Source organism: Propithecus coquereli, unplaced genomic scaffold (assembly GCF_000956105.1).
Source record: "Propithecus coquereli isolate 6110/MARCELLA unplaced genomic scaffold, Pcoq_1.0 Scaffold37, whole genome shotgun sequence".
Lineage (NCBI taxonomy): Eukaryota > Metazoa > Chordata > Mammalia > Primates > Indriidae > Propithecus > Propithecus coquereli.
The window spans coordinates 7,294,784-7,318,807 of record NW_012149396.1 but is presented as its reverse complement, the minus strand read 5'-3'; the positions used below and the strand labels follow the sequence as shown (position 1 = coordinate 7,318,807).

Below are 24,024 nucleotides of genomic sequence, written 5' to 3'. Positions count from 1 at the left end.
CGAACTCCTGAGCTCAAACAATCCGCCTGCCTCACCTCCCAGAGAGCCAGGATTAGAGGTGTGAGCCACCGCGCCCGGCTACTGAATTTATCTTGATCTGAATTTAGTGTTCGGTTTAAGTCGTAGATCCCATCAGTATTATGATTTTTCCCCAATGATTATATCCACATATAACTGAATATAGTTTATATGAATGGTGGAAATGTAGGTTATATTTCTTTATTTTTTAGTAAATCTAAATGCGTATAATTTTTAAGTGTATGTACTTAACAGAATTAAGATAACATTTCCCATATTATAGAGTAACAGCATTTTCATTGTCATTTCAAACAAAAAGAAATGCAGACAAATGTTAAGAATAGTCATTTCTTTAGCTCTTCAGCATAAACTCTCCACTGCATACATAAACAGTGAATAGTGTCAAACTCTATAAAGAAAGCTTACTCATCCTCTGTTTGAGTTATGATCCTACAATAAGATAATATAATGAAAGTGACAGTCATCTTTCATTCCTGGGTCTCTGCTACCCACATCCAATGGCAGGAACTATATCTTGGTATCTCTTTGTCCTCAGCCTGGCCCAGGCAGATGCTCAGAGAACAGCTCTACAGAAGCCTTGTCGGCAAGGAAGGGATTCATTCAACTCCACATTTGATGGAAAAGAGTGTGTTTGTGATGACAACCACATCCAAAAATTCTTCAGCGATATTTCACATTAAAAAATAATTTGTTGAAATCTGCTAATCATGAACAAAGCAATTCTTGGGCAAATGTGGTCACCAATTCCCTAGCAGTCACTTCCACCTTCAGTCTTCTGATGAGGCCTCTCCCACTGAGCCGCTGAGATGAATCTGGTCATCTTTCAGGATCTAGTTCCAGTCCTGCCCCTCCATGACATGGCTCCTGTCTCTCCCAGCCTGTGCATGAGCAATCCGTCACTGGCTGCCTGTGCCGGGTATCAGCTCTTGCTCGGTCCTGCTATGGGGAGTAAAGGCTTCCACTGGGTAGGCCTCACCTCAGCTGCCTCTGTCTGCAGAAGTGAACGCTCTAGAAACCAGGCCTCCCAAACGTCTCTATTTCCAACATCAAGAAGGACAGCACTTCAGATGTAGTTATTCAAAAATAATTTCACACTTGAGAGATAAAAAGAGTATCATTGCAAAAGAATCTCTCAGGGTTGATTCATGGGTACAAAACTATAGTTAGAAGGAATAAGTTCCAGAGTTAAGAAGAATTTATTGTATATTTCAAAACAGATAGGAGACTTAGAATGTTCCCAACACAAAGAAATGATAAATGTTTGAGGTGATATCCTAATGACCCTGATTGGATCATTATACATTGTATGCATGTCTCGGAATGTCACATGTACCCCATAAACATGTACAACTATTACGTATCAATTTTTTAAAAAGCAAAGCAGTTTCTTCATTTCTAAAATGAAACGAACTGGCCTATATAATTTCCACAGCTCTGTGAGTCTATGAGCCTAAAATTTATAAATGACCCCTGCGTGCCAGCTGGAAAATAACGCTGTACTGCAGAAGGCAGGAGCATCTCTTGCTAATACAATTTCAACCAAGGGTAAAAGCAGTCCTTAGGAGCACCAAGTCCTCAGCCACCTTCCGCCCCAGCCTAGCCGCCCTGATAATGCATGCTGATGTCTGTTACATTGTGTCTGGGTTTTTAAAAAGCATGCTAATGTGTATTACATTTTATCAGGATTTTTTTTTATATCAGGATTTTTAAAAGCATGCTAATGTGTATAATATTATATCAGGATTTTTAAAAAGCAAAACCTCTACAGTAAGAGGTTAAATCAACTTAAATATTAAAATTAAAATGTTTAAAGTTATATTACAACTTAGTATCTTTTTCAAGTGGCAAAGCACATTCCTAAGATGGCATTGAACAGATACTATGCTAAGGCTTTGTAACTGGCGAGGAAGACAATACAAAAGAATCCCGGAGCTACCCCAGACCTGCGCTGTTAGCTCATAGTGTTCAACCAGAGCCAATTTCTTAAAGTTAGAGAGAAATGTTAGTTCTGCAATGTAACTTTTAGCCTAAAAAACTCCTGGATGTGGGAAAGTGCTGGGTTGTTTGGTTGGAGCTTAATGTACACATTTCAGTATTTTTGTTCAACTTCAAGTTTTATCTTCAACTAGATTTTTAAACTTCGGACCAAACCACTTTTTTTTTTCCCTACGAGATAAATACCTAGTCATGTACATTAAAAGAACATGAGAATAAACTCAAGAAGTATGATTTATTATGAAGTTTTAAAATGTCTCTCAAGATTTGTGAGTCATTAAATATATTTTAAAAATCCACCTGCTGTTCTTGATTGACCTATAGAAAGTGAGAAAGAGAAACTGTAATCTATGGGAAACTACTTGAACCACCAAGTACTTAGTATGTTTAGTAACATCCTCAGCCCATCCCAGCCCCCCAAAGAAAGAAACAAGCAAGATAACAAATGACGCTGTGGGTTGAAAGTAGATTCCTCAAAGTTATTGCGTGGGGAAGTAAAAGCCACTTGACTCACCGTGAGCTATAAAAATTAAGTCACAAAAGAAGGGTGTGCAAACTCCAGGAACCTGCTGAAAGCAGATTCGTCTAGGGAAATTCTGGTGTCTTGCTACCCAAAGGAATTTCCACTGTTCAGTTTACTGAGTAACAAACACTGAATGGTTTCAAAGAATAGGCAGGTTGGGCAAACACATAAAGGAACCGATATAAAGTATTTGGATATCAAAGTGTAGCAACAACAGTCAAGCCAGAAAAGGCAGGGCCCCTCCTTCCAGCCCAATTTATGATACTGTACTTTCAATTCATTTCATGACCTGTCAAAGTGTCAGGACACTCCGTGGTTCTGAAATGAGGAGGGTATAAAAAGCAGGCTTCTTGAAATTCAATCTACTCCACCCTCCATCCTGAAAAAATAAACTTCCTGTCAAAACGTGGTGATGCCTAGAGACAAGGAAAGTGTCCGTTCAGGACAGAGCACAAAACCAGCCAGGGCATCAGGGACTTAGGTTCCAGCCCACTCACATCAGGCCACCTGTCTCACTTATTTATTCTCCCCTCTATCCCAGTTTGTCCAAGTAAGCCACAGTGGAATAATCTGGAGATTCAAACAGGGAACTCCAGTGAGAACACCATGCATTCACGATATACACTGAGTCAAGACTTACAAAAGTCTTTCAATAATCTCCATTTGCCCAGTTCACAGACATTTTGCAATACCTACTTTTGCTAATATTTTCGACTCTCTATCCTTTTGGCCTTCTAAATTTCCAATGTGGAGCGGGGCATACACAGCAGGTGGACTGTTTGGTGCTCTCTCTTGTACAGGACAGGGAGTACTATGCTGTTTGGTGTGAATTAAGGAAACTATTGAATGGAAGATTGCACACAGGATAATAAACCTCTGAGTAATCACCAGCCAATTCTGGATTGGGTTTTCCAAGCTTCTTTTGGCATTTACAGAGGAAATTTAGACATTCTGGTATCCACACATAGAATCAACAGTTTCCACACTATCTATGAACTTCCTGTTCTTCCCAATTACTGCAAATGTCTTGGTAGTATAATTAAGAGTTAAAAAGATAAATGTATTTCAGATAGCTAATATACCCCCTCAGTAATTATATGCAGTCAATTATTTTTATTTAAAAATTTGCTTGATAATTGCAAGTTGCCCAAGTAGCACTACCATTTAGATTAGCCTCAATTATACAGAAATATCCATCAATTACACAGAAACCATCAACTATATAGAAATAGCCAACATTTATTATACTTTAAGATAATTTTCTCATGGAATAAATTTCTTCTGGTACTGTGAACTTTTATGTATAGATAGCAAATTTCTTATTAGCATATATTATAAATTTAGAGATTTATTTCAATGACTAGGAACTCTGCCTCCAGGCTTGGCTAAGAGAAGTAGCTGCAACATTTATGGGAACCCTCTAAAAGGCAGCATCTAACATAAGGCGTATTCCAAAATATCTGATTTTTAAATCACACAATGTGGAAATTTTGTACAGATAACATTACATTGCTTCTCAAAAGCCTGAGTGTATAAGGAGTACAAGTAAAGTTAACCACTGGAAACGTTATAGCAAAATGACATGGTAAAAATACATGTCAGAAATGCCAGCCAAAAAGTTTTAAGGTTTCAAAAATCAACACAGTAAATGTAATTAAAGGTCCTCTTCTACAACATGTAACTCACAAATAATCAACTCTTTTTAAGGACTGCATTTGGTGTTAGGACAAATACTCAGGGAAAATGAGATGACAGCAGAAAGGCCATCAAAGCTAGTTATTAAACATTTCCAGGTATGCCATAAACGCAAGCTGTCCTTGTGTCGAATGCCAGGCAGACCAAAAAGTGTTCACAGTGAACCTAATTAACCTCCTTTAGAAGAAAGACATATATTATAGACACGTAGTTCACCAAGCAGGTATGTCCACAGATATTGCCTCATTTAAACCTAACTATGAACTTATGTTCTGCACATTTTTATCTTCATTTTTCCTGATGAGAAAACAGGCTTAGAGAGGGAGTTTAACTACCCCAGGCCTCAAAGCCAGTAAACTGCCGAGGCTGGTTCTTCAGTCCCCAAAGCTGCTTTCTCTCTCTGTTAGGACGCTGCCGCAAGGCAACAAATGGAGTTATCATCTCCAAACTTTTCAGCAAAAATGTCACATCACAGAAAGCATTAAATCGCTTTGTGGCTTCACACGTGCTTTTTAACTGCACAAGGATATATATGTTTTCTCATCACACATGTACGAAGTTAACACACCTGATGACAACATCACATACCTTCATCTCAAACAGTGAAATGACACTATTTCACATAACAGTTGGGAAGGCCAAATGACACAATGGGATAGTCATACACGCTAGTGAAATAAATGAAAGCATTCTTCAAATTGTGAAATGCTATAGACACACGAACTGTCACTGTTTACAAACACATTATCGGTGTCAACCCTGTGTACTGCCTACACAACTTTTTAAAACATCCCTGAAAATAGTTGAAATTTTAAGTCACATAACATCAGGTTATCTTCATACATGACCACAGTAAGAGAGATCATTACTATAAGCACAAGAAAAAAAAAGTGTATAGATTCCAATCAGAAACCAAGTCAATAGAAGAAATACTCCTTGTTTTTCTTATTCATTATGATGTTTGTGTTTTCAAATAAACGGGTGGTTAATACATTTGATGTCTATAGAGTTATTTTTTAGGGTAAAAAAAGAGACACTAATATTAAAGTCAAAAATTGTCTGTGTATTAGAAACATTTTCTGTAAAAGTGACTAAAATTTTCTCCAAATGAAAATAATTTGGATATTCGTTTGTTATTCAGTAAAATGAATTTCTTTAATCACAAAAGGTTACCACACTGCTTCTGTAAAGTATGCGTCCATTGAGAGGGCACAGAGAAAAGTTCACAGAGCCTGGGGTGGACGGAAAGAAGGAATATTCTCTTCCCTATAAGTACCAGGTGTTAGAATTCTTGTTTTTGGCCCCTGTGGGCTCTCCTCCCTCTGTTTACTTTACAAACTCTGTGTCAGCAAGAAATTGAGATGGTCCCTGAAACTTTCCAAGTAACTAGTGTAATGTTATATATACACAGTAGACCTAAATGCTTAATTACATTAAAGGGATTAGAAAACTGGCTCCCCGAGCTTGTAAAATACAGAGCGTACCAGTTAATATGCACAAAATGGTGTCTAAAGGGGGCAGAAATGCTGGTAACTGCCAGCCCAAATTTGTCGGAATAACTCTAATGCAGTTAAGAGGCTCAACGAAACCAAATAACCCAAAAACTAATTTAAGAAAATAATTAACTTTAAATTACTAATAATGCCACAGACTGAACTGATAAGTTCTAAGATTTCTGAAATACTTCAACTGATCTTAACTGATTATAACTGATATGACTGTAAGAACTAATTCTCCTTGACTGACGGTGACGGACCAGGTGGGAAATCTATCATCGCAAGGGGTTCCCCTGTATTTTTTCTAAGAATTTAGCTGGTTAACATTTTTTGGAGTCATGTTACATTTTAGATTTAGTCATGGCAGGATGTTTAGGAGGCCCAGATAAAAGTACTCAACAACTTAACCTTGTAGTAAGGTCTGAGGCGTAGCTAACGAAATATGAGCGCATTTGTCAAAGGAATCCCGAGTGGTATTCCCAGATCAAGAAAGATTTTCCATAACATTCAAACACCAGGCTGTGATCGATTTTTCAATTTTTTTCACGTAAACTTAATGAAATGCCCTTCTTACCAAAGCAGCGGATATTTGAAACGCCAAAAAAGCTTGGTGGCAGCCAGACTGCAGACGCCCAAGTGAATGTTTTCCTTCAAGATAAATAAGGCCGTGGCAGCTGCTGCCTACACTTAACACCCCTGTCCACATGAAACGAGTACAAAGTCGCTGAATGGAGGCAGACGGTTTTGTTAGCGACCAGTTTTGGTTTTGTTTTTTTAAAAGAAAAAAAGCTTTTGCTTAAAAGAAAACCAGCCTACTAACCACGTACTAATTTATGTATGTGTATAAAAATACATATATATGAAAATGCAAACTACTCTTTGCTAGCTGGAACTTACTCTCCAAGGAAAGGTCTTTGTTCCAGAATTTATATTTCCAAATTTGTAGAAATTTGACTTCTACTACATAGTCCTTGCAGCAAGTTAGAAGAGCCCTTGTAAGTAAGGTTCCCACAATATTTTTTAGGATATTCCATTTGCTTGCTAATTACATTAGAAACTTCAAACCAAATGAGATTTTGGTTCTATAAATCCATTTTTTCCTCTACATCTGGTTTGCAAGGTGATTTTAGTTTCTGGTAATATAATTGAATACTCATCAAAACTTTAGGAAATGCATTTTTGTCAATCTTCACGTGGTAGGTGGTCCAAGTCAGCATGGAATTGTGCTGCTGAACAAAAGCCTACAAGTGTCATGATGGTAATTTCTTGGAGCAGGGGTTAAAAGCGACTATAATTACAAAACTCTATTAAAATTTGTACCATTGTACGATAAACGGTATGGGTTCAGACCAAGACAAAGCACTTAGCCATTTCCTAATAAAAGAGTTTGAGATAATAAAAGAAAGAACATATGGAAGGAAAGAGAAGAAAATTATATTATTTGCACCTGGCATCTGATTATACCTTCAGACGGGTGAAAACCAATGATGGAGCAGTGAATAAGTTTAACTGAATGACGACAAATATTTCTGAACACAAAGCAACAAAAGACAACACAATTCTAGAGTAATACTCAGCCACCCGCTTTCCAAAGGCACAATTCACAAGTGAATCCGAACGAAAAGTCCCCTAGATATTTCATTATCATATCTTCGAACTGGTAAAAGCACGTGAAATTCAGGGGGCGGTAAATCCAATTCAAAATATAAGGAGCTTGTTCTTTAAGGAAGCACTCAATGGCTAGTGATTACTAGTAAAAGAAACCTAACTGATTAAACTTCTCATCCCTCTCTAAACTATGAAAGCTGCAGAGTCATCATATGCCTGGTGGCGTTCGCAGCTGTCTTTCTGTACTCCGTTTCACTGGAAGAGAGCGATCGAGAATACAGGAGCAGTAAAGGCCAGAATCTGTTCTAAGGCGTCTATTTCCACAGCTGGAGACGGGACCCTGGCTATCCTATATCCAGCATCCCAGGCTTAGACACTCAAGTGGGCAGTGTTAAATTGCACACCACACCATCTGACCACCGACAGTCCCCGTCACAGCCTCCCCAGCCTTGGTCCATAAGCCAATCCGCTTCAAAAACACATCTCTTACTGTCCCAAAAGCGACATTTGTTCAGTGTCGCTGAGTGTCGCTCAGTTATCTTGTTCAGTATCACTTAATGGTACAAAACCCAAAAATTATATAACAAGGACGGACCCCCGCCCCCAGCAAAAAGGTCATTAAGAAGAATGAATCAAACTTTACACACGGGTATTTTAATTATTAAGAGACTAAACTCAAGACCTTTGCAATATCCTCACCTTTATCAGAACTGATTAGTGTTAAAGGAAAGTGCTGTCCCAGGCGGTATTTGCAAGCGGGTTTTTAAATGTATTTCCAACATCAACATGTTGGGGCACTGACTTGGTTTTTTGGCAGATTAAAGCAATACATTTTTAAAATTCTCTTATTCAGAAGATATTTTAAAAAAAACGGGGGGAGGGGTGTGTTTTGCTTGGATTTCCCAAATAAACAAAGCTCTTTGACTTTGAGGACCTAAAGAAAAGACATTTTCTGAAATGCTAACTAGTTTCGTGGACCTCTACCAAACGCTGGACCACAAATCATCGCCCCAGAATGCGACCAAACACCGAGCTCCACTGGCCTGAGGCGGGGAAACTCGGGAACACAGGGTGAAGTTTGTTTTAATCACGCTGCAGCTTTCTGGGCTGAAATCGGTCCTTTCTCACACGGGAAACACGCCGCGAACTTACCGGGGCGTCGGCCCTCGTGGAAGCGGAGCTGTTGGCATTCTTGTCCTCAGGTTTCTGGGGAGCTTCTTCGGGCCCCCGCGTCACAAGGATCCTGAAATGCTGCTGCCCTGCGTTTTGATCTTGCCTGATCTTAAACGTGCACCCCTGACCCTGCGGAGTCCTCTCCACGGAATTTGTCCTGCGGATTTCGGGGGCCACCCTGCCGGCCCGAGGTGGCGTCTCCGGGGGTCCTCGGTCTTCCGTGGGGCTCCCTCGCTCGGTGCGGGGCTGGGTCGGGTACGAGGTGCTCCTCTCCAGCCGAATGCGGGGATACCTCACCAACCTGTCGCCCTTCGTGCCGGTGAAGCCAAAATTGAAGTCACCGCCCAGCCCCGGAGCGCCCTGCTGGGGCTGCTGCAGCTGGAAGACAAAGCACCGCTTCCCGGAGCTTCCAGAAGCATCTGGGACGTGCTGCAGGGACCAGCGCCGGGGCTCGGGCGCCGCGGGGCCGCCCTGGCCGTCGGGGCCCAGGGGCAGCAGCCTCACCTGGCGCACGTCGGCGCTGGAGGCGCGGTGCTGCACGCGCAGGCCCGGCCCGGCCTCCCCGGCGCTGTCCAGCGGGCCGGGGCCCCGCAGGCGGCCGCACGTGCCGTTGGCCTGGAGCCCCAGGTCGCGGGCTGCCCTGGGAGGGGAGCTCGCGGGGGTGTCCCTGGGCGAGGGCTCCCGGGAGCCGCTCTTTGGCGAGGCCCTCGCCGGGACTGTGGCCTGGTCCCCGAGGTCGGCCGCTGTGCACGGAGGCCCGTCGTCGGGGCCCTCGGGCGGCCCGCAGCCGTCCGTCGCCCCGTCGGAGGCTTTGCGCTGCAGGGAGATCTGCACCGACGAGCTGCGGGTCGGGCGGGCGTCGAGGCTGGTCAGGAGCTGCGGGATGAACATGGACGAGCTGCGCTTGAGCGCGCCCACGCCGCCCTGCAGGCCGCCGCCGCCGTCCTCCGCGCCGTTCTGGGCGAAGGGGTGCGGGCTGCTCCTCCGCGGCAGGGTGTGGAATGCCATGAAAAAGTCGTCTTCTCTCTCCTGGTCTAGGATCTCTGATTCGGGGGCTGTGTTGCTGCGACCAGAGCCAAAATGAAACCGAAGCCGATGGGCCATGGTGACCAGGGGGGCCGGGAGGGAGAGGGCGTGCGGCAACAACAGGCCCGGCGCTGCCAGAAGTCAAAAACCGAAGACACAAACTCCAAGAAAAAGTGTCCCATCTGCCAAACCGTTAGCACTGCGGCACCAAGAGCGACAGATAGCAGAAATAACCCAAGTGGCAAGCAGCATTCCAGGCATGATTGGATAAGAGCAAAAAGCTCTCATCCGAACTGTGACAGAGGGTAGGGTGGCCAGAACCACATGACCGCGCTCTCCCCCTCCAATGCCAGCTTGTGGACGCAGTGGAGTTTTCCCCCCTCTCGCTCTCATTTTTTTTTTTTTTTAAACAGCAAGAGCCTGAAACAGCACCTTCCCAGCTGCTGCTTTTCCATCAGAAAGGAGTGGCCCCGGCAGGGACCTCTCACAGCTGACTAAGGCAGCAAACACACTGCAAGCCATGCTGCTATAAATCTAAACCGCATCACACTCACAGGACATTTCTTTCCCAACTAAGCAGGGCGCTGGGAGTCTCTCTCTCTCTTTAACCAGTACGAGGGACCTGGCAGTAAACTCAAGCACACACGGCATTTCCCCACCACACCAAATAATGACGAGTAAAATACGGCTTGGCTGCCGGCAAACCCTTTCACAGGCATGGGATGCTACGTTTCTAGTTATTTATGATATCACTACCCTACGTGACGGAATGTAAACTAATAAAATGGACTATAAATACGATCACACGCCACAGAATTACTGTCTCTTTAATGCTAAATAATTAGACAATGATCTGCAAGTAACAAAATAGCTAAGTGGAGGTGCAGAGGGGCACAACTTACTACACAGTCAGCCGGCAGCTCCGTCTGCCCCCCGCTACTACAGCATTTTTCATTTAAAAGGTGTGTGCGGGTATAGAACTCACATATGACTGTCAGACACGGAAGTACCAGAGAAAACGAACCCAGCTGGAGAAAACATTGACTCCCATATGCCAGGTAGGAGGAAAACCGACCCCCCCCCCCGAAAAAAAAGGGAAGGAAAATTGAAAAAGGGTGTGTATTTGGTTTTTGTAGTAATTGTAACTTAAATACCATACAGAAGAAATGCTGCCTAGAGCTGACTGCTTTCCAGTAAGAAGTCAGTAATGTTACCACGGTTCGCATACAAACACGGAATCTTGCTATGTTTGCAAAGGGCCAAAAAGGACCCAAGAAATAAAAGTGCACATTCAAGAAACTGTCAACAGATTTTTAGTTGACTTGGAAATATTCTGTGTGTTTTAAACTTACTATTTTCTATGACCCAGAAACATCAGTTATTTAACAAAGAGGTTTATTTAGGAGGAGATAAAAAAAAAAAAAATAGGAGGGGAAAATACCAAGCTGCAAAGAGTGACAAAAAGTTTATTTTAAAATTTGCAAAGAATGACTTTGTCAACAGCTCTAGAGTCCAGGGTGTGGAGGATTAACCCTATGTTTACATACATCCCAACCTGTTTGCTAAAAGCATGTATTTCTAGAATGCCAAAAATGACCTCTGAGAGAGAAATGAAAACTAGTTTATTTAATGCTAAAACCTCCAGATACTACTATAGTCACGTACTGTTTTCGCTGGATTGATAGCCAACAAAGGAAACACCACTGTCAGCATTCTTTGCATAGTAACAACACTGCAGATGGCCCAGGGCAAAGCTAGGTATTATTTTTCAGACAGTTTGTATTCATATAGGATTTCTCAAAAGTTTTGCCTTCAAAGCCCTTTTTGGTTTGGAAGTACAGTTTTGGACCCATGGCAAGATCATCTCAACTATAGTCATTATTTGAAATATGGAAATGGGAAACAATGTTTTAACAGTGAACTTCTCTTAATATAAGAAAATTAAATAATGAATTAAAACACATCGAACAAGAGGCAATTTTTCCCGTAAAGCTGACCCTTTCTTCACCTTAAAGAAGAGTTATTATAATCAACAGATCAGAGAATAAGAATTAGTCTAGAATAAGGATTGTGCCCGTGTCTCCAGGGACTTAATGCCACTGTCAAATCCTGCTTAATTCATGCAGGCCCTGCTGGATGAGAGACAGAGAGATAAGAACTCCACCCTCGGCAAAATCTCTCATTCGATTTAAAAAGAAAGTAATTTCATGCATGCAACAGAAGTGATTTAGTTATTCTGTACTACTAATTATCACCCAAGGGTCAAAATATGGAGTTCAAGGCGTAGCCACCAAGATCCCATATTTTTACAGTAGGGCAGAATCTGTTAGTTTTCTATTTTGGAAAATAATACCAGGTATATGAGATTAAATACATTCCCAAATTCCATAATAAGGATGGCAGGCCTGGCTGTTCAACACCACTGAACTGAGACATAGGAGACCAGAAGGTGGGAGGGACCCTGGCGCTTCCACTGACTGACTTGTTTAAATTATGTAAAAGCTCTAGACCTGGGTTCTCTCATCTGTAAGAACAGGGAGTTAAATGAGTTGTTTTTTAACGCTCCTCCAGATCAAATATTCTACTAACCTCACGCTATTAAAAGAATTTTTAATTTCAACTAAATGCTGCAGAAAGAAAGGTTCATGAGGACACTCCTTTTAACCAATCAACATACCTAAGTTTTAGGCAAGGTAAATTTGAGAAATACTGACTGCACTGAGTTACGATACCAGTTCCGAGGGTAACTTAAGGACTTACTACAACATGACAATCAATGTTCATTTTCACAGCTGGAACGCTTGGCTTAGGGGTGCTTGATGTATACATTCTAGTTAGTTAAGAAAGCGAAATGCTTTAAGCCAAAGTTGCTTCTAAAATTCTATTTCTAAAATGAAATCTTAGTTAAATCAGCTATATATGTCACTTTCTGTATACATACACCAATCTATATTAATTAATTAAATGTTAGCTTATATCAGTTACATTCCTCAGGCATATCTCTGGTTCTCTCAAGGTACTTTCTAAGGATCTCGCTTGAGAAAGTACCACTTTTAAAATGTAGCTTAAATTTCCCTGCTAAATGTAGATTAACTTTTTGCTATATTCCATTAATTAGCTTTTTATTTTCCCAGAAACAATCACCATGGATTTGCTTATGCATTACAGCGTTACATTCTGGCTTATATTCTAAAATCCTACAAGGTTTATTTACATGCCTGGTAGCCTCTTTACAGATCTGCCTACCGTCTGTACTCCCAACACTACGGCATAAGCACATGAGCTAATCCGTCGCCAATGACTTTCATTAATATCAACTGCAATAAAAATACACACATATACAAATAAATTTTCTATCCTAGCAACATGAAAGTATTTGTTAGAATTATGAATGTCAAACTAATAATGGGACAAAAATATTCTTTCTGAGCACATATATACTGTCATAAGTACAATATAAATACAGAGTTGTAAAGAGACGGGTCCAAAAATCAAGTTTGTAAAAAAATGAAGCAAAATTCAAAAACAGGGACACACTTACCAATCTGTTTTCGTCAAACACTTCAAAAAGGAGTCTGTGATTAGATGGGTTTACCTGTAAGGGACATAAATAGTATTTTGTAAATGAACAGGAGTCAATTGAACAATGAAATAAGAGACAGAAAGAATAAAATACTGCTTTATGCAACCCACTAAATTGTGTAATATGTAACAATTCACCTACTCCTCTGGAAATTCTCTGTCTACTAAATCAAATTTTCTATTACTGATTTCTGTATTACTCTACTCCTAATTTAGACATACCTAAAGAAGAAAAGGCTCTTAGCTGTTTCTCTAAAATAAGAAAGGATAATTCTAAACAACTTTAAGGAGTTCCTAGCCTTCTTTACAAAAGACAACCTCATGCTTGAAGACCAAGGTCATATCTTCACAAGGGTCTATGCCTGAGGAAAATTCTTAAGCCTAATAGTAATAGCCGTAATGATAAAAATGAAGAAAATAGTAATAGCAGCTATTTACAACTGTGTGCCTATTTTTTAGGCACTGTCTCCTTGTTAAATATTAACAATACATGATCTCATTTAATCCTCACAGCAATCCTGTGATATATAACTATCACCCCAATTTTACAAACGAGGAGCCGAGACCCTGAGGGTGAAGCACCTTGCCCAAGAGCCCACAGCTAGTGTGTAGGGCAACCAGGACCCGCACCTGTATGGCACACCTGTCTCCAAAGCTTAGGCTGTGAGAGATTAGAAAGACCCAGAAATAACAGATGTCCCTATTTCCAGGAATGTGGGGCCAATGTCAGAGCTACTGGGCTTTTAATGTCTTTTTGCTTCTTTCTTTTACTTTACCAAAACCTCACCAAAATGGCCCATATCCTCCACACTTAGGTATCATTTACTAAGTACAACCACGTGTGTGACCAGGTGCTACGTGTTCTCATTTATATCACTGCATGTAAATCCCGGAAACAACCCTAACAAGTAAGGACTTCTCTCTCCTATATGAGAGATAAGGAGATTGAGAGTGCTCAGGTGGCTTTTCCAGGGTCATCAAGGCTATAAATGGTGAAGGCAAAGATATGACCCAGGTCTCCTGTTACTAGGCCTTGGCTGCTTTATGACGGGGAATGGCATGAAATAATATTTGATAGTACAAGAACAGAGAGCTCGCCTTGTACTTCTGGCCCCTTGGTCTGCCCATAGCTTAATGACAGCGCAAACAGATGGCCAGTGGGTTTGCTGTCTCTTTAGAAGCTCTGTGAAGCGCTGTGCTGCTAACCAATCCATCCACAGGCTATATAGGCAGGAGCTGGCATATAGTAGGTACTCAATTAAGATTTGCAGGATCAATAAAAACAAAGGCCTTAAAAAAACACAAAAACAGAATTTAAACATATCTATAGCCAAGTAAAAAGTGGAAAAAGTTTTAGATGTACTAAAATTTACATAATTATGGCCAAAGTGTTCAACTGAAAGAACTCTATATAATTCAGAGTTTCACAAGAAGAAAGCATAGTTGAGAGTTAACTAAGCACCTATCAGCCCTCATTAGCTTTCCAGTCCTTCACAGAGTAATTTAAAATACATCTGGTGGAGGCTACACGTAGGATCTCACCAAATATTAAAATATCAGTGCCATATTTCAGCTCTGAACATAATAGAAAACAGATTCTGTATATAGTAATCCAAGTCTGAAACACAAAAATACTATTGTCATTGAAAGAAATCAGGACCAATAAGTCTAATGGCACTATTATTGTTTGGGATTATGCACTAATCAGAAGACCTTACTTGGGGATAAGTAGCTTTAAATATCACACTCACACAATTAAAATATCTTCATTTTGAAGAGAAAACCCCTTTCTTTCAAAGAAATAGCTGAGCTGTTTAGTATTTCCCAAATTTTGATGACAAAACACAGCAAAATAACAAAAGCTCACTAATAAGAAATCTTTGCCAATTCACAGAATTCCATCATTTCTACATAAAGCTATTCTAAATATTAAATAGAAAAGGTTTAGGAAATTTTACCTAATTCAGCCATATTTAGCTTTTAGAAGTAATATATACACACTAAATATGTAAATTACAAAAATCTTCCTTCCTAACTGGTTCATAATTGGCAATTTTTATGCTTTTTAATCATGTTGCTGCTAGTGTTTTACTCTAATCATAACCCATGTCTCATAGAATTACATTGTTTTAAATTATATTTTATCCCATTTTTTAAAGAAAAGCTGAGTTGAAAAGATGTAATATGGTATTTGAATAACTTTGTTTTTATTTCCCCAAAACATCCCCAAATGAAACAAGTCCAAATTTTGTGACCACTACTCAGTCATTCAAAATTCAGGACACATTAAGAAGCTACCTAGCCATTTTTCATTCTAAAAGGAATTTCTTGATAAAAATGTACCAGCTTTCCCTCAATATGAATCTAGATATCAATATATCAAATCTAGATAACAATTATTACCCCCCAATTACAATTATTAAACAATAACAATTATTACCCCCCAAAATGAAACACTTACTCTAAAGTAGAATTCTTCATTCCATTTAGGGTTCAGCGTCTGGAAGAGAAATTATCTTGTAATATCTTTTACAGTCTTTGAAACATTAACATTTACTAATACAATACAGTCTACATATTTGCTTAAACATTTTTCTTGATTAAAAAAACAGCTAAGAGATTTTCAAAATGGCAATAAAAGCAGCATTTAGTCAATTATTTGAGACTATTCTATAAACCAAACTAGAGGGGGAGGGAGTACATTTATGAAACAGATGATTCATAGATATGAAACCATAAATTGCAGGCTATCACCAGAAAAAACAGCAGGGACATACAAAAGCCATCCTCATGAAAATATAAAAATTTCTTTCAAGAAATTAGCAGTGATATGATTATTTTATCAAGAAGGAAATTAACTCTGTTGACTTCCCCTCTACACCTGCTACAAATGTGTTTTGGAGAGCAATGGAGCAGGTAGGGGAAGGTTGAAAGTGTCCATTATTTATATAAATATTGAAATCTGAAGAACATTTTATAGAGAACAATATTAATGAGCAGACTTTATAACCAGAAAAAAAAAAAACCCTGCCAGTGATAAACCAAAAGAGAATTTTTTTCTTAAAATAACCAAGTTAAAAAATACTTGCCTACTTATCCTTCAATCCTCCTCTCCCTCCACCCATCAATCTATTGAAATACTCACCTCGTGAGAACAAGGCAAAGATAATTTTGTCATCGGAATGGACAAAAGACAGGCTGTCAAATATCCTTCAAAACTAAGATGAAGCCCATCCTATGAAGGAATATGTATGTCTGTGCATTTGCACATGCCTAATACTTTTAAACACGGCTCTTAAAAATTATATGTAAAACATTGAGACTGGAAAATCACCATCTCACCAGTATCTACAGAAAATTTTTTAGTATCAATCTATTTCCTTTAACATACCAGCTCAGGAAGAAGTTTCTCCAAAAAAAAAAAAAAAAGGCAATATAGCACATCATAAAAATATAAAACATAGAACTCGTATTAACACTGGACTGGCATTTTAAAAAATCAGCACTTTCTCCACCACCCACAACTCCACAGTGAATCTAATCCTAAATAATGGGGTTTCATACTTTGCAACATGAATGGAGCCGGGGAAGGTAACGCGCAGGGGAGCGGGAGAGGATCCCAGAGCCTGGTGGCAGGCCCGGCCACCCCAGGCTGCAGCGGTCCTGCGGGGCAGCTTGGTGGAAATGCACACAGGAAATGACAGGCAAGGGAAGCAAACAACAACATGAGAGCACAAAACAAATGAAGAACCAGCCACAGCACGGTGAAGAGAGGAGGATGAGGGCACGAGGGCAGTTCCTCCACCCGAGAGCAGCACAGACATACTAACCAGGAGAAGCAGGGCAGCCCCAGCCACGGATCTGCACCCTCTGCTGCGGGGAGGGAAGGAGGAGGAGCAACTCCCCTTGGAGGGAAATACATTGCAACAGCCCCAATCGCGGCTTTGGTCCTCAGCTCCGCATCCAGCAGGCAACCAAGTCCCCTAGGGGGCTGCCTCACTTGCAAGGATGCAAGGGGGCCCCCTGCTCGCCTGGTGGCTGAGCCAGCAACAGCGCCTAACGGGGGAACAATGGCCTCCGTCCTTCGCAGGCATCCTCCCCACTAATCACAATACTGGCTCCTGTTTGCAAAACAGATTTTTAATGCCCGTCCCAATGCCAGGTGGAGGACACACTGCAGCTACCATTCCTTACACAAAATGACCCGGCCGTGGATCTGAAGCGTCTGCATAGCAGCAGGAGAGTTATTAATAGAATTTTTTTAAAGCAATCATGCTGTCTAGGAAGTGTTTAACAAAGTGTTAGACTATCTAACCACTCCCCCAAGGGAAAGGAAAAAAACAGTAATCCATAAATAATACTAAAGCACAGAAGAAAATATGTATCTTCAGTAAAGCTCCCAAATATGGGGTAAATATCTGCATATACTTTACATATGTCATAAATACATGGAGATAGTCAAGATAAGATATGGATACAAATCTTTAATGAAATATGTACATAAAACTTATGGAAACATGTATATACATACACATATAGCTTTATTATTAATATATTTTATGTTTTCATGTAGCTAACCAAGTATTTCCCTTCCACTGGTAATAGCTGTTTCAAGTTAAAATCATTCCTTTTGTGCCTACCAATACCACAAACCACTCCATTTCATTAAATGTACTTTATTTTTAGTTTCTTTATGAAAAATAACAGGCCAACTAGAACAATCCTTTTACTGTATTCTTCGCAAGAAAAAAAATTACTACTTATAGTAAGACTTATTTTTAGGATATTGTTTTTACAGTCATTTAACTAAAAACCAGAATCAATATCTTGAGTTAATACTGAAAAGTTCTGGTCTATGGAGAACTTATAGATTTAATACTGAAATATTCTTGAAATAAAATATTGCCATCTTATCCTTAAAATATAAACTTCTACAAAACCAAATACAGTCATGTGTTGCTTAACAATGGGGATATGTTCTGGGAAATGTCATTAGGCAATTTCATCATTGCGGGAACATCACGGAGTGTATTACACAAACCTAGATGATATAGCCTACTACACACCTAGGCTATATGGTATGGTTTATTGCTCCTAGACTACAAACCTGAATAGCAATGTTCCTGTACTGAATACTGTAGGCAACGGTAACACAATGGTAAGTATTTGTGTATCTGAATATGTCTAAACATAGACAAGGTACAGTAAAACTACGGTATAAAAGATAAAAAGTGGTACACCTGTATAGCACAGCTCCATTATAATTTTATGGTACCACCATTGTATATGTGATCTATCACAGATTGAAAGGGTGTTATGCAGTGCATGACTGTACATTCTTTAATTGGATTGATGATTTCGATGAAATTTAATTAAGGATGGAGACCTACCTTTTTAATTGTTTTTGTCTGCACCAAAGCGAGTTCTCTATTCTCATCCGCTACGTACAACGAAAGTTTCACATACGGATCGCTGCAAGGAAATATTTCAGATTTAACAGGATTATACTTTTAATTTAAAACAAAGTAGTTGAATCTAAATGAAAATACATATATCAGTTAAAGTCCCAGCTCATATTATTTTCACACACTAAGCGATAACATTTTTAACATGGCTACTAAATCAATATACTCTGAGAAAACTATCACTTTGTAAGAATTCCAGGTCCAGGAGAATTCCTCTTGTTTCACACTTGTGATCCTGAAAATCATAAAAAGGCTCTCATGTATTCAACCACAAATTCCCCCTCATCTAATTATCTATAGCCAATGATTTATTTCCATCAATCTATCACGTTAATTTTATGCAATTTGAGAATTATCCTTTAGTGGCTATACCACAACTATTAACCCTTACTTTACAACGTCCAGGATGTTTCCAAAGAGTACACAGAGTACCTTAAAATGCTGAGACTATGTTGATTTATATTTGATATCTCAAATAATAAACATGCCATGAAACCCTTTAAGAGAGAAGTATGAAAAAATTAAAAGTTTGATAGTAACAGGACTATAGCCAATACCAGAAAAACTAAATCAAAGGTCTGCGAAAAATATTGTTATTATTAAGATGCATTTATTGCCCATAAAATGCATCTTAATAGAAGCTACAACACATATCCTAAAAAAAAAAAAAAAAAGCAACATAATTTGTTCTATTATCCCATTAAGGGTGGATATTTTTAACATTCTGGTTTAGAAGATATGAGTCAATCTTGCCTCTTATCCATAAGCTATAAATCTTTATTTGGTTAAAGAACATCTAACCAGATGCACCCACTTCTCCTTATATGGAAATCCTCAGCCTCAGAAAGATGAACCAAGAGCCAGCACCCAGCCTGAGCACCTTCCTAAATGGGAGCTTGTGGTCTGGGGGATGAAGCAGGTGTCACTTTCCAGGTGAGTGATGCTCAGAATTTAGCGTATCGGAATCACCTGGAGGAGGGGGTGGTTAAAACACAGATTGCTGGGTCCCATGCCCAAAGTTGAATCTGGTCTGGGGTGGAGCCCTAGCAATCTGCATTTCTAACAAGTTCCCACTGAGGCTCACTGAGTGGTGTCTCTGTGGCCCCTGATCCAGGAACCGCACCCAGAGAACCATTGCTCTAGATGGTGTTTGCAAACAGTCTTTTTCAGCTACATAAATTAAAATTTCTATTTGTAGCCACCAAGCTATTGCTTTAAAAAAATAAATAACAGTAAAAAAACAAAACAAAACAAAACAAAAACCACCTCAAGGCCTGAGTTTCAATGTTACCTGAAGAACAGGCTCCCGGCATGCCGTGAAGGTGCCTGCACACGCATACAATCCGGGGTTATGAGAGATACCATAAACCCTGCTGCCGTCTCTTTATGCCCCTCGGCTATCATGATTGCTGGCTACTATATAACTGCAGTAAAGATCTAAGCATTCAGCATTCACCTTAATAGAACATCCACATTCTTCCACTGGTCATTCATTTACCTCAGTCTGTAGCCCTTGAATAGCTCACAGTAAGTGACACAAACAGGTGTGGGTGGTGTCTCAGTGTCAGACAGCATGTCTTCCAGCTGTAATAAGGAAGTCATATCGGAACACGTAACGTCTTGAGTGCTCATCCAGGTAGGTACTAAGTTATACTTAACCCTATGAAAGATTGACCAAGAAACTTCCTGGAACAGAATTCAGCCAAAGGACAAGGTGCCCGAGCTGGTTAAAGGACGGTAGGGTGTAAGTTTTAGGGGAGGGGGAAACAGTCGCCCAGATGGCTCTTCTTCCCCTTCTGCTGGTACTTAACTACTACTATTAACTCCAGCCTGTTTGTGAATAAAATGGGAATGACAATTCCTAACTCAGGGGGTCACTGGCAAGGATCAGAGAAAACTAAGTATTAATATGAGTACCCAGTACAGTGCCAAACACACAGCACAAGTGCCCCCATAAACCACAGCCATAATTATTATTCTCTTCCCTCCTCTCTAAGGAGACACTTGAGGCTCTCTGTTGCTCCTTTTGACACCCTACTTCTGCCATGATTGCAGATTTGACGCTGATTACGTCACAGTTCGCACCGGGCACCAGCCAACCACAGCCTGCTAAGCATTCCATGCTTCCTCATTATTCAGACCGTGTGGAAGCCCCTGGGGATCTCAGTAGAGATGATCAAACTGGGAATCTTATTCACAGCAAAGATCCCCAGAACTCACTCTTGGAACCTACCTACTCTTCCAGAAGCTGTTGTTCAGTACAACTCAGGGTTAGCATTAATAACGTGACTCTCTAAGAAGCTCACCACCTTGTAGGAACATGTGGACTAGAAGAGAAATTCTAGTTTGTGAACCTTTTGTTTTCTCTGCTTAGTAAAGCTGTTTAGGCATCCCATCCCATTCTTCTTTCAGCTTTTCCAAGGAGACAATGAACTGCGATTAGGATTCAAACAACCTTCTATTTACTGAGCACCTACTACTATATTCTGGGCAAGGAGACAAGCTTCAGAAATAAAAGACACTGTGCAGTCCCTGCCCATCTGAACGGAGCAGAGAGAAATAAAACAATGATTGTGACAAAGTACCCAGGAATGCAACAGCAGCAGCAGTCCTTGATCTCTCACAAGCCAGAGTCACCTGAAATCTGGGTGCCTGGCCCCACGCCAGACCTGCTAGATCAGAATCTACAGGGTTAGGATCTGGGGATCTATATTTATTGGGTGTTCCAGGTGACTGCTGTGCACTGGTCCATCTGGGCACCACTGCCAGAGAGTTGTCTGAAGGCCCACACAAGGCTGGGATGCCTGGGCCAAGAACAAGGTGAGGGTTTTCCAGGCAGAAAGATCACAGGCAAAGGTCCAGGGACAGGCTGGAGCTGGGGTTTGGAACATTGAGATGTCTGGCACAGCTGCAGTTTAGGGCTCAGGAGAAAAGGCAGCCAGACATTCCTGCTGGGCTCAAATCCTGGCTCCCCTATTTGCAGCTCCATGACTTTGGGAAACTCATGTAGCCTCTCTGGGCCTCAGTTTCATCATTTATGAAATGGGGATCATAGCAGTACTTCCCTTATAAGGAGACTATCGGGAAGATTAAAATTACAATAGTGCTGGACTTATAGTAAGCCCTCAAATGTTAGTCATTGCCATCACATCATCTTGGGGTTGTTGACATACAGAAGATTCAAGATCAGATTCATTGCAAGGAGATGAAATAGCAGGCACAGAGTCTAGCTGGAAGGCTTCTGCACCAAAGAATGAGAAAGGTCTACACAGAGAGGTGGTGAGGATCAAAAAGAAAGGATTGCACACTCATCCAAAGATCGTCTCGAAAGAACTGGGTGGACAACTGAATGTGGCAGGTACGTAGATGAGGAGGACAGGGGAGTCCATGTCAACATCCAGGTCTCGGGCTCTTGACAACTTATGTCATTACACAAGGGGCCCTCAAATCTTTTGCTCCATGTTCATGATGATGTGTCTATATATAAGTTTGCAAGCACCCAACAAATGATGATGGTCTGAGCCTTCTGCCATCAGAGGATCCTAGTAACTTAGTACTATTTCAACTAGAAGTTTGAAAATTCAGACCGGCCTCCAAATCCAGATGTCTAGGTTGGGCAGACCCCAAAATGCACCCTGAAGGAGCTTAGGCACCGCATTTTTTCTCATTGTTCACTCATGAACTAGACACCTTATCAGTACACATAAGATTCCGTTTGAGGGAAAAAATAGAAGGGACACATCACGTTATCTTAGAGACATGAGACACACCAGAAACTGCATGAAATCAATGGCTGGAAGGCAGAGCCTCGTAACTGGAATGAAATCACAAGGAGCCCAAGAGCTGCCAAGATCCTCAGCAAAACATGCACAGGTATCTGCTCTCATGGAAGTCACCAAAAAAGTCCTGGTAAAATCCATTCTGATGTTACAAAACTTCCAAGAGAAAAGCTTTTTCATTGTTGTCTCTTTCACTGTCAGCATGGAGCCCCATGCTAAAAATTCTGTTTTCCCTCCCTGGGCCCCTGCTCCAGTTATCTCTAGTAGATCTCAACTAGGCTTAAAGAATCCAGACACAGAAATCTTAGGAGTCTCATTCCACCTTCACCACCACTAAGCAAAAGACAGTGTGGATGGGGTCATTTGTCAGGGGGAGTTGAAGACGAGACTTTCTGGGTTTGCCCTGTTGTTCAACCCTCTGAGACACGCTGAACAAGGACAGTCGGTCCCAACACATCATTGACAGGGTGATGCTTAACCATCTCCACCTGACTCACCGAAGTGTTCTACATTCTTTTGCACTTACTGTTTACTCATTTTTATCAGAATAAATAGTCTTCGCTGATATCCACATATTTTAAGGGGGGGCAGGGCAGTGAGGAGGAAGGACGGCTCAGGTGTTGCCTCAAAAGGGCAAAATGTCCAGGTGGATGACATTCAGACTGCAGCCAGGTTACAGTGACACTGCCTTGTCTACCAGCTATAAAGGTGTCCTTCCAACATACTTGGATATCAGAAGAACAATGAGAAAGGTGTTCATTTTTCAACCGTACCTCGTGAGGGAGCATCCCCACCATAATGAGGGAAGCAACAATTCTTCCCTGTAAAAGGTGCCCAGTGTGGTACTGGGGTAGTCTGCAAGAGGTTCATGCCTTTGTTTCCTATTAGCAAAGAGCAGAGGGCTAATTACACAGCACCACAGACCTAATTTATTTTGTCTACCTGACACACTAAGACTTAGCCAAGCCAGAGAAAGTTTCATTGCAAAACCCGTTTTGTTAAATGACAACTTGTTTTGTTGAAGGGTTCCTCATTCTTTTTCACTTTGACTGTTACTGTCAGTGTTAACGTTACATCAATTACTTATATATCCTTAATAAAGAAATAACACAAAAACATTTACATGCGATAAGGAAAAAAATACCTAGAAAGTGTGAGAGAAGAAATAAAACACATGAATCCGTGCAGTGATACTGAAACTGAAGTTTTAAAGCCAACAAACTGTCAAAGACTGAAAAGAGTTAACATTTTCTAGAGAGAGGCAAACATTTCAATTTTAATATTCTACTACTGGAAAGACAAAGTATTACATGTTTTCTGAAAAGCTAGTGTGGCAGAAGTATCCAAAGCATTCCAAGAGTGGATGCCCTGTGATTCATCCAATTTATTTCTAAGGATTAATCCCAAAGAAATAATCAGAGATGCAAGTAAATATTTATCTGCAAAAGATACTCATTATAGCATCATATATAATAGGAAAAAATTAGAAGCAACTTTCCAGCCCAATAGAAAAGTGATTAAATAAATTACGGTACAATCATATGCTAGAATATTATAAGCCATTAAAAATCAGATTTGCAATGAATATTTTAAAGTGAGAGAAAATAATCATGGTATAACATTAAGGAATAAGCAGGATCTAA

The 24,024-nt window shown here is 40.5% G+C and overlaps 1 protein-coding gene across 1 annotated transcript in view; it reads right to left on the bottom strand.

Annotated features, from left to right (window-relative positions):
* Positions 1–24,024, bottom strand: part of NEDD4L (neural precursor cell expressed, developmentally down-regulated 4-like, E3 ubiquitin protein ligase) — a 323,400-nt gene that overhangs the window by 132,399 nt on the left and 166,977 nt on the right. Inside the window, exons 3-5 of the mRNA XM_012651787.1 lie at positions 18,528–18,609; positions 15,599–15,637; positions 13,097–13,150 (exon numbers count right to left, since the gene is read on the bottom strand). Of these exons, the coding sequence (XP_012507241.1) occupies positions 13,097–13,150; positions 15,599–15,637; positions 18,528–18,609 (175 nt within the window). The remainder of the gene's footprint in view (positions 1–13,096; positions 13,151–15,598; positions 15,638–18,527; positions 18,610–24,024) is intronic.